The 11,843-nt window shown below is 53.2% G+C and overlaps 1 protein-coding gene across 11 annotated transcripts in view; it reads left to right on the top strand.

The window, feature by feature from the left end:
- The window catches only part of SLC37A1 (solute carrier family 37 member 1), a 60,266-nt gene extending 52,113 nt beyond the window's left edge, over positions 1-8,153 (top strand). For all 11 annotated transcript variants that reach the window (XM_077293503.1, XM_077293507.1, XM_077293500.1 and 8 more), the window contains 7 exons: positions 338-423; positions 546-594; positions 680-753; positions 832-910; positions 5,556-5,653; positions 5,854-5,918; positions 6,099-8,153. In XM_077293503.1, coding sequence (XP_077149618.1) covers positions 338-423; positions 546-594; positions 680-753; positions 832-910; positions 5,556-5,653; positions 5,854-5,918; positions 6,099-6,114 — 467 coding nt within the window. In that variant the 3' untranslated portion in view covers positions 6,115-8,153. The remainder of the gene's footprint in view (positions 1-337; positions 424-545; positions 595-679; positions 754-831; positions 911-5,555; positions 5,654-5,853; positions 5,919-6,098) is intronic.
- The last annotated feature ends 3,690 nt before the right edge of the window (positions 8,154-11,843 follow it).

Below are 11,843 nucleotides of genomic sequence, written 5' to 3' on the forward strand. Positions count from 1 at the left end.
ATCATGATATCTATGGCTATCCGAATGCTATTATTCCATTGTGGTGTATTGATAGATGTAGATTGTGTGCTGCTTAAGGCTAATGGTGGGTGGCACTGTGGTCTCCTGTCTGCAGTTCATATTCCTAATGCGCTGACACCTATGAGAAGACCCTCTCTGAGGAGGCCCTCTCTGATGACTCTATGTATGTCCCCTCTGCTGCAATTTTCTGGTCACCTCACTTTACAACATGACATCTTGGCCTCCAGTTTTGTTTGCTCCCTCCTTATACCGGTCCTGGTCAGTAGAGAGTTAATGAACACCCGAACAGAAGGCGTTAAACCTGTTTCTCTGTTAGGTGGTATTCTGGCGGGAGTGGTGTCTGATAAATCCCACAAGCGGGCGACAACCTGTGGTCTCATGCTGCTCTGTGCTGCCCCCACGGTGAGTCCATGAATGGTCAGGAACACGTTGTAATTGCCCCCAACGCTTTCTATGGTTGACCCTACCTCCAGTACTATATCATATACTGTATGGTTCTCACTTGTAGACCTATTGTGTTACAGCTATACTTCTTCTCGGCTGTCAGTAAAACAGGACCTGCTTCTACAGTGTGTAAGTAAGGAGGCCCTTCAGAGATTAGCCTTGAAAGTCTTCTCCATTCCATGCCCAGCACTAACTGTGTCCTCCTCTACCTCAGTGATGCTGCTTGTCTGTGGAGCGCTGGTCAATGGACCATATTCCCTCATCACAACAGCCGTGTCTGCTGACCTGGTGGGTGCGGAGCAGCAGATGGAGACCCCAACATGATGCTGTATATAAGCTCCTAATGCTGTATATCTAATTTCACAGGGAACTCACAAGTCTCTAAAGGGAAATGCTCACGCCCTGTCCACGGTGACTGCCATTATAGATGGCACGGGCTCAGTGGGTAAGGCTCTATTATGTAATACTTGTTGTTCTTACAAATGCATAAGGTTCGATCTGCCCCTCACCTGCATGGCCCTGAGGCAGCCATTGCCGACACAACCCGGCACCTCCCTCATCCACTTGACCCGGCGCCTCCCTCATCCACTTGACCCGGCGCCATCTTTCTTGTCTGCTCTCCCACCTCTGCTCATATTCATTCTCTTCAAACATTTCGCCATCTTCAGTCTTTATCTTATGTTCCATGTTGTGTCTGAACATAGTTATGTAGGTTGATAAAAGACTCCGCTCCATCGAGTTAATTCTTTCTCCACCAGTTCTACATTCTCTATCATGATTATTCATTACCCACAATGCCATTTGTTGTGAGAAAATCCTCCGGCCCTTTTTAAAGCTGGTATGGTGACGGCCATTACGGCCTCCTGTGGCCACCCTATAATCTTGCTTGCCTTTGCGGCTGCTGCCTGACATTGAGTGCTGCTGTTCTGCTTACTTGTCACTATAGTTGAGTAAATTTTTCAAAATTTGGTCCCAATTATGATTATATTGCAAAAGCAATATTCGCCAAACACAGCAGAACATCAATGGGAGTAGAAATGAGGGAATATGTTCAGAACCGATCATCTATATATGAGGCATCGTGATTACTCGTAATCCCGCCCCCTGCACAGTAGCTCCGCCCCCCACATCATCGCCACACAGAATCCCGTCCCCCACCCCATTACCACACAGAATCCTGCCCCCCACCACATTACCACACACAATCCCGCCCCCCACCACATTACCACACAGAATCCCGTCCCCCACCCCATTACCACACATAATCCCGCCCCCACCACATTACCACACACAATCCCGTCCCTCACCCCATTACCACACACAATCCCGCCTCCCACCACATTACCACAGATAATCCTGCCCGCCCACCACATTACCACACACAATCCCGCCCGCCACCGCATTACCACACAGAATCCCGCCCCCCACCCCATTACCACACACAATCCCGCCCCCCACCACATTACCACACATAATCCCGCCCCCACTACATTACCACACATAATCCCGCCCCCCACCACATTACCACACATAATCTCGCCCCCCCACCACATTACCACACATAATCCCGCCCCCCACCACATCACACTCGCCAATCCCGCCCCCTGCACAGTAGCTCCACCCCCACCCCATTACCACACACAATCCCGCCCCCCCACCCCATTACCACACACAATCCCGCCCCCCCACCCCATTACCACACACAATCCTCACCACACACAATCCGGCCCCCCCCCCACATCACCACACATAATCCCGCCCCCCCACATCACCACACAATCCCGCCCCCCACCACATTACCACACATAATCCCGCCCCCCACTACATTACCACACATAATCCCGCCCCCCACCACATTACCACACATAATCCCGCCCCAACACCACATTACCACACATAATCCCACCCCCACCACATCACATAATCCCGCCCCCCACGACCTTACCACACACAATCCCGCCCCCCACCACATCACCACACACAATACCGCCCCCCACCACATTACCACACGAGGCTCCGTCCCCACACATTACCACACGAGGCTCCGTCCCCACACATTACCACACGAGGCTCCGTCCCCACACATTACCACACGAGGCTCCGTCCCCACACATTACCACACGAGGCTCCGTCCCCACACATTACCACACGAGGCTCCGCCCCCACACATTACCACACGAGGCTCCGTCCCCACACATTACCACACGAGGCTCCGTCCCCACACATTACCACACGAGGCTCCGTCCCCCCACATTACCACATGCAGCACTTCCTATGTAATTCAACCACTTCAGCCAAGGTAAACGTACATTTAATTGCATAATCACCAGCAGCGTTAATTAGATAGCAATGAGCGTGCCGAGCGTTAAGGCCCCGTCTCACTTAGCGAGATCGCTGCTGAGTCACAAGTTTTGTGACGCAACAGCGACCTCAGTAGCGATCTCGCTATGTGTGACATGTAGCAGCGACCCGGCCCCTGCTGTGAGATCGCTGGTCGTGTCGGAATGGCCTGGGCCGTTTTTTGATCGTTGAGGTCCCGCTGGGTGGCACAGATTGCTGTGTTTGACACCTTAACAACGACCTCGTTGACGACTCAGACACTCAATCGTCATAATAGCTCCCATGTGACATCGTTGTACAGGTCGCTGGTGAGATGTCAAACAGTGAGATCGCAGCAGCGATCGCTGGAGATCTCACTGTTTGACATCTCACCAGCGACCACATAGCGACGCAGCAACGATCCCTGACAGGCCGTATCGTTGTCGGGATCGCTTTAGCGTCGCTAAGTGAGACGGGGCCTTTAGCTGGCTGGAAACAGCTAGTCAAACATAAATTCAGCACCAATACGGCAAATTCAGATTCATTGACCGATTCTGAGCACATTCACTCAACTCTTCTTGTAACCAGGATCCCACCCTCCTCCTGTTCTGTAGTCCTCCTGAGTAAACTCCCAATTATTTTTGCATTTAATTTTATTTACCATGTTCACTATATGTTAAAAATGACCAGGCAATATGATTCCCCAGGTCAGTAGGGTTACGCATGCACCATTACTCTACATTTATCTACAATAATCTCATCTGGCAATTGTTTCCCCATCACACGTCTCCTCCAGTTCGTTCTGTAATATTATAATGTCAGATTATCCTATATAGTTTGGTGTCGTCGGCAAAGAATAAGAATCAGACGGACACTTCACTCTCAATCCATCCACAAGGTCATTAATAAAGAGGTTAAAAAGAATCTGTCCTAGCACAGATCCCTGCGGTCCCTGCTGCTCCTGGGCGGATCCTAGTGGTCCCCTGCCGCTGCTACTCCCGGGACAGATCCTAGTGGTCCCCCGCCGCTGCTACTCCCGGGACGGATCCTTGTGTTTCCCCCACTGCCGCTCCTGGGACGGATCCCTGTGGTCTCCCGCTGCTGCTCCCGGGACGGATTCTTGTGTTCCCCTGCTGCCGCTCCCGTGACGGGTCCTTTTGGTCCCCTTCTGCTGCTCCTGGGACGGATCCTTGTGGTCCCTTGCTGCTGCTCCCGGGACGGATCCTTGTGGTCCCCCGCTGCTGCTCCCGGGACGGATCCTTGTGGTCCCTTGCTGTCGCTCCCGGGACGGATCCCTGTGGTCTCCCACTGCTGCTCCCGGGACGGATTCTTGTGTTCCCCTGCTGCCACTCCCGTGACGGGTCCTTTTGGTCCCCTTCTGCCGCTCCCGTGACTGGTCCTTTTGGTCCCCTTCTGCTGCTCCCGGGACGGATCCTTGTGGTCCCCCGCTGCTGCTCCCGGGACGGATCCTTGTGGTCCCCTTCTGCTGCTCCCAGAACGGATCCTTGTGTTCCCTTGCTGCTGCTCCTGGGACGGATCCTTGTGGTCTCTTGCTGCCGCTCCCGGGACGGATCCTTGTGTTCCCCCGCTGCCGCTCCCGGGACGGATCCTTGTGTTCCCCCGCTGCTGCTCCCGGGACGGATCCTTGTGTTCCCCCGCTGCTGCTCCCGGGACGGATCCTTGTGTTCCCCCGCTGCCGCTCCTGGGACGGGTCCTTTTGGTCCCCCGCTGCTGCTCCCGGGACGGATCCTTGTGTTCCCCCGCTGCCGCTCCTGGAACGGATCCTTGTGTTCCCCCGCTGCCGCTCCTGGGACGGATCCTTGTGTTCCCCCGCTGCCGCTCCTGGGACGGATCCTTGTGTTCCCCCGCTGCCGCTCCTGGGACGGATCCTTGTGGTCCCCCGCTGCTGCTCCCGGGACGGATCCTTGTGGTCCCCTTCTGCTGCTCCCAGAACGGAGCCTTGTGTTCCCCCGCTGCTGCTCCCGGGACGGATCCTTGTGTTCCCACGCTGCTGAGACGGGTTCTTTTGGTCCCCCGCTGCTGCTCCCGGGACGGATCCTTGTGTTCCCCCTCCCCCGCTGCTGCTCCTGGGACGGATCCTTGTGTTCCCCCGCTGCCGCTCCTGGGACGGATCCTAGTGGTCCCCCGCTGCTGACTTTATCCCACTTAGAGAGTGTACCATTTACAACTACTTGTTTCCATTCACTTAACCGTTTTTGTTTGCCCATGTTTTTATAGAGTTCCCCAGTCCCGGCTTCTGGTGCTTCAGTATAAGGCTGTTATGTGGAACATGATCAAAGTCCAGATAAATCCCATCAGGCGCATGACTAACATCCAGATCTGCACTTACCCCACGTGTTACCCGCACTTGTCCTTCATGAATCCTTGCCGGTTGTCCGTTATTATATTATTCTCCGCGGTCATCTCTTATAACGCCCACATATGTCACCATTGATGTCAGACTTACTGGACAGTGGTTGCCTGGATCCACCTTCTTACCTGTCTAATATATTAGTACCACGTCTGTCGTCTTCCAGTTTTGTGGTAACGAACCTGTTACAAATGTCTAAGAATATGAGACCCAGCGGTCTGTCAATTACTGAGCTCAGCTCCCTCAGTATCGGTGGATGAATGCCATCGGGGCCAGGGGGTTTATCATTGTGTAGTGTGCTCAGACGCAGATGATCTTCTTGTGTTAATTTAGTGAACCTTCCTTTGGTTTACATCTTTTCCTGACTGGTATTCCCTTGGCTCCCTCCATCTGTCCATAGGTGCTGCCCTTGGTCCTCTGCTGGCTGGCCTCCTTTCTCCGTATGGCTGGCACAACGTGTTTTTCATGCTCATGATGAGTGATGCTTTTGCCTTATTGGTGAGTAGTGCTGGCATTACCTCCACGTAGATTTCATGTTGTTGCTGTGCTGTTCCTCTGACTGTAAAAATGAGGATAAGCTGTGACCAACGGCCAGCGTGATGTGAGGACGGCGTCTCCTTAGGCTTCACCAGTGGAATGAGGGCACCCTGATTAGTCTCTAATCGTTGTCTCACTCCGTCTTCTTTTTTTATTTTCAGTTTTTATTGCGTCTAATCAAGAAAGAACTGAAATGTTCCCGGCAGCCAATAGTGGAACAGACAGAGTGAGTGATCCCTGTATTACTGCCAGCCTAGGACCTCCACCAGCATGTCCCCCTTATGTCACCATTCCCACACACTTCACGCCATCACCTCTTCCTCTTCATGTCGAGGCATTGTAAGCTTTAGTCTTCATCGATCATTTCACTCTCTTGTCCTGTTCATGGCTTATTCTTATTTTGAAGGTGGAAGGAACATTAAGAAGAGGAGGATGAATCCCACAGTCCATGCTCCTGGATGAAGCTCTAGCACCATGGACCAGTTACTACCAGTTTGGTGTCCGCACATCGCCTCGTTGCTGACCTTGATTCATCCATGAATGCTATACACATGTCTCATGTATTGTTTGTCTATGTTCGTCATCAGTTACATAATGAGAATGGCGGCATGTCCCCTGTTCAAGGGTGCAGCCTGTATGTTGGCGCCTGCGCCTCCAGAGCTCTGTATTACGGAGTTATATTACAAGGAGAATGTCTTACATGGGGTCTGATAGGAACAGAGGAGAAAACCTCTGTATGGTGCCATAAGCACAAAAGAGCAGGGTACGCCATATCCATGGCAGGTTGTGTAACGTGCTATGAGGTTTCAGGCTTGGGCAGGTCTCTGTTATTCTGTTTTATGTACGATATGAAATATTTATATTACTGACGTCATTACCTCAGGAAATATTCCCCTGTATGTATGAATACATGGTGGTATCTGCTGATGGACACATCCGTTCTGTATGTATGGAGACATGGTGGTATCTGCTGATGGACACGTCCGTTCTGTATGTATGGAGACATGTGGTTGTATTTGCTGATGGACACGTCCGTTCTGTATGTATGGAGACGTGGTTGTATCTGCTGATGGACACATCCGTCCTGTATGTAAGGAGACATGCGGTGGTATCTGCTGATGGACACATCCGTTCTGTATGTATGGAGACATGGTGGTATTTGCTGATGGACACGTCCGTTCTGTATGTATGGAGACGTGGTTGTATCTGCTGATGGACACATCCGTCCTGTATGTAAGGAGACATGCGGTGGTATCTGCGGATGGACACGTCCGTCCTGTATGTAAGGAGACATGCGGTGGTATCTGCTGATGGACACATCCTTCCTGTATGTAAGGAGACATGCGGTGGTATCTGCTGATGGACACATCCGTCCTGTATGTATGGAGACATGCGGTGGTATCTGCTGATGGACACATCCTTCCTGTATGTAAGGAGACATGCGGTGGTATCTGCGGATGGACACGTCCGTCCTGTATGTAAGGAGACATGCGGTGGTATCTGCTGATGGACACGTCCATCCTGTATGTATGAAGACATGGTGGTATCTGCTGATGGACACGTCCGTTCTGTATGTAAGGAGACATGCGGTGGTATCTGCGGATGGACACGTCCGTCCTGTATGTAAGGAGACATGCGGTGGTATCTGCTCATGGACACGTCTGTCCTGTATGTAAGGGGAAATGCGGTGGTATCTGCTCATGGACACGTCTGTCCGGTATCTAAGGAGACATGCGGTGGTATCTGCTGATGGACACATCCTTCCTGTATGTAAGGAGACATGTGGTGGTATCTGCTGATGGACACATCCTTCCTGTATGTAAGGAGACATGCGGTGGTATCTGCTCATGGACACGTCCGTCCTGTATGTATGGAGACATACAATTGTATCTGCTGATGGACACGTCCATCCTGTATGTAGAGAGACACATGGTGGGATCTGCTGATGGACACATCCATAGTGTGTGTACGAGGTGGTGTCTGCTGATGGACACGCATGTTCTCCTATAAGGGAGACGTGCTGATATCTGCTGGTGGACGAGTCCGTCGTGTATGAAGACATGTGGTGTATCTGCTGATGGACGTGTCCATATGGTACGTGCAATGGTTGATGCTTCCCCTCCTGTACTTACAATGGCATGTGGCAGTTTCTGCTGAAGGACATGGTGGCAATTCATGAATGTGTTCATCTCGCTTGTGGTGGTATCTGTTGATGGATGTGTCTGTGTATATGTGCACAAGATGTGAGGTCAAACACTTTGTCTACATTCTGTTTAGTGTGTGTGGTTGATGTCATTACCTCAGGGAACCTTCCTCCGTCTATTCGCCTCCTGCATCTGCTGAGTTACATGTCCGTCTTGTATGTCCATGAGATGCGAGGTGAAATGTTGTGTATTTATTATTTCTGTATAACCTGTATATATTTTCTGACCTCACAACATGAGTGCACCCAATCCTGTCATACGGCGCTGTTATCACTCAGAGGGATGTATTCTCCAGGATCTCTGGACTCTCACCTAGTGGGAAGAAAACTGGTGTATATGTGTAGAGTTCATGGGGAGAAATGGGGCCCAGTCTCTGGAACAGATGCTGGAAATGTCTGACGTGCTGAATGATCCCAGTGATGGACATTGGTTTTGGACAGACTGAAGTTCCACCTTATCCCTAATATTTTACATAATTAATTTGCACTAAAATACTGGCGCACAAGTGCGCTGAACGCTCCGGATGAATGCGGAGCGCGGAGTTGCGTTTAAACTAATACATCTGTCTAGAATATTTGCACTATAGTTGTGGCGCAACCACCGCAGTAAATGTGTCTGGGGCGCATGCAATCGTTCTGTGTTACATCCAGCGGTGGCAGGCGATGCCGTCACCACTGCTTTCGGTACTGTATCTGTATATGCAGGTTTGTGTCTTCTGTACGTTACTCACATGAGATATGTGTATACCTCTGTCACTCCAATAAAGGCACTGACCCGTCACCTGAAACTGTGTCGCTCCTGTTACTCATGGGACCCCTCCTCTGTGTCGCTCATGGGACCCCTCCTCTGTGTCACTCACGGGACCCCTCCTCTGTGTCACTCATGGGACCCCTCCTCTGTGCCTCTCATGGGACCCCTCCTCTGTGTCTCATGGGACCTCTCCTCTGTGTCTCTCCTGTCACTCATGGGACCCCTCCTCTGTGTCTCATGGGACCTCTCCTCTGTGTCTCTCCTGTCACTCATGGGACCCCTCCTCTGTGTCGCTCATGGGACCCCTCCTCTGTGCCTCTCATGGGACCCCTCCTCTGTGCCTCTCATGGGACCCCTCCTTTGTGTCTCTCATGGGACCCCTCCTCTGTGTCTCTCATGGGACCCCTCCTCTGTGTCTCATGGGACCTCTCCTCTGTGTCGCTCCTGTCACTCATGGGACCCCTCCTCTGTGTCTCTCATGGGACCCCTCCTCTGTGTCTCTCATGGGACCCCTCCTCTGTGTCTCTCATGGGACCCCTCCTGTGTGTCTCTCATGAGACCCCTCCTCTGTGTCGCTCATGGGACCCCTCCTCTCTGCCGTTCCTGTCACTCACGGGACCCCTCCTCTGTGTCTCTCATGGGACCCCTCCTCTGTGTCTCATGGGACCTCTCCTCTGTGTCGCTCCTGTCACTCATGGGACCCCTCCTCTGTGTCTCTCATGGGACCCCTCCTCTGTGTCTCTCATGGGACCCCTCCTCTGTGTCTCTCATGGGATCCCTCCTCTGTGTCTCTCATGTGACCCCTCCTCTGTGTCGCTCATGGGACCCCTCCTCTCTGCCGTTCCTGTCACTCACGGGACCCATCCTCTGTGTCTCAAATGGGACCCCTCCTCTCTGCCGCTCCTGTCACTCATGGGACGACTCCTCTGTCTCTCTCATGGGACCCCTCTGTGTCTCTCATGGGACCCCTCCTCTGTGTCGCTCCTGTCACTCATGGGACCCCTCCTCTGTGTCTCTCATGGGACCCCTCCTCTGTGTCGCTCCTGTCACTCATGGGACTCCTCCTCTGTGTCTCTCATGGGACTCCTCTGTGTCTCTCATGGGACCCCTCTGTGTCTCTCATGGGACCCCTCCTCTGTGTCACTCATGGGACCCCTCCTCTGTCGCTCATGGGACCCCTCCTCTCTGCCGTTCCTGTCACTCACGGGACCCCTCCTCTGTGTCTCTCATGGGACCCCTCCTCTGTGTCGCTCCTGTCACTCATGGGACCCCTCCTCTGTGTCTCAAATGGGACCCCTCCTCTGTGTCGCTCCTGTCACTCATGGGACGACTCCTCTGTCTCTCTCATGGGACCCCTCTGTGTCTCTCATGGGACCCCTCCTCTGTGTCGCTCCTGTCACTCATGGGACCCCTCCTCTGTGTCTCTCATGGGACCCCTCCTCTGTGTCGCTCCTGTCACTCATGGGACTCCTCCTCTGTGTCTCTCATGGGACTCCTCTGTGTCTCTCATGGGACTCCTCTGTGTCTCTCATGGGACCCCTCTGTGTCTCTCATGGGACCCCTCCTCTGTGTCACTCATGGGACCCCTCCTCTGTCGCTCATGGGACCCCTCCTCTCTGCCGTTCCTGTCACTCACGGGACCCCTCCTCTGTGTCGCTCCTGTCACTCATGGGACCCCTCCTCTGTGTCTCATGGGACCCCTCCTCTGTGTCGCTCCTGTCACTCATGGGACTCCTCCTCTGTGTCTCTCATGGGACCCCTCTGTGTCTCTCATGGGACCCCTCCTCTGTGTCACTCCTGTCACTCATGGGACCCCTCCTCTGTCGCTCATGGGACCCCTCCTCTCTGCCGTTCGTGTCGCTCACGGGACCCCTCCTCTGTGTCGCTCCTGTCACTCATGGGACCCCTCCTCTGTGTCGCTCATGGGACCCCTCCTCTCTGCCGTTCCTGTCACTCACGGGACCCCTCCTCTGTGTCGCTCATGGGACCCCTCCTCTGTGTCTCTCATGGGACCCCTCTGTGTCGCTCCTGTCACTCATGGGACCCCTCCTCTGTGTCGCTCCTGTCACTCATGGGACGACTCCTCTGTCTCTCTCATGGGACCCCTCTGTGTCTCTCATGGGACCCCTCCTCTGTGTCACTCCTGTCACTCATGGGTCCCCTCCTCTGTCGCTCATGGGACCCCTCCTCTCTGCCGTTCGTGTCGCTCACGGGACCCCTCTGTGTCGCTCCTGTCACTCATGGGACCCCTCCTCTGTGTCGCTCATGGGACCCCTCCTCTCTGCCATTCCTGTCACTCACGGGACCCCTCCTCTGTGTCTCTCATGGGACCCCTCCTCTGTGTCTCTCATGGGACCCCTCCTCTGTGTCTCTCATGGGACCCCTTTGTGTCGCTCCTGTCACTCACGGGACCCCTCCTCTGTGTCTCAAATGGGACCCCTCCTCTCTGCCGCTCCTGTCGCTCACGGGACCCCTCCTCTGTGTCTCTCATGGGACCCCTCCTCTCCTGTCGCTCATGGGACCCCTCTTTGCCGCTCACGGGACCCCTTCTCTGTTCCCCTCTTCTGTTTGTCGCTCATTAGACCCTTCCTGTGTGCCACTCCTGTCGCTCATAGGACTCCTCTCCACAGTTCTTTCATTTTGACTTCATCTGTCATGCTGGGTGAAGGGTAAGTGCACAACAAAGGGAAGTGTTTCTTGCGTGTGAGAGGCTGCAGACAGTCACACTGCATCTAGCTGCAGAAGGTCTCTGCATTTGGCCTTGCAGACACCTTGTTAACCCTAATGACTCTTTGACCCAGTGGCAACCTTTCTTCGGCTCTAATTGACACACCTGGATCTGGGTGTAGACTCTGTCTGCTGCTGGAAGTTGCCGGTGATATTTCCATTTCCCCCTGTTGACGCTTGTAGCTATAGCAGTCGACTATCTTCCTCTTTGATGTTGCTGGAGGACGTCTGTGTTACATCTGAGTCTATTCAAGATATGTGTTCCCCTTGTTTGTCTAAACCAGCTGTCTTTAGTGGTAGTGGGGATCAACTAGTGATAAGCCCTTCATTCCTTAGGTAGGGCTTATCGCCAGGGTCAGGCAGGGATTAGGTTCCTGCTCGGTGATAGGTGCAGAACCTATATAGGTTGAGTGGCGAATAAGCCTCCTTACCTTGACAAGCCAGAGCTGGCATGTCACTCTCCACAAAGA

The sequence above is a fragment of the Ranitomeya variabilis genome, chromosome 3 (genome assembly GCF_051348905.1).
Source record: "Ranitomeya variabilis isolate aRanVar5 chromosome 3, aRanVar5.hap1, whole genome shotgun sequence".
NCBI classification, from domain to species: Eukaryota; Metazoa; Chordata; class Amphibia; order Anura; family Dendrobatidae; genus Ranitomeya; species Ranitomeya variabilis.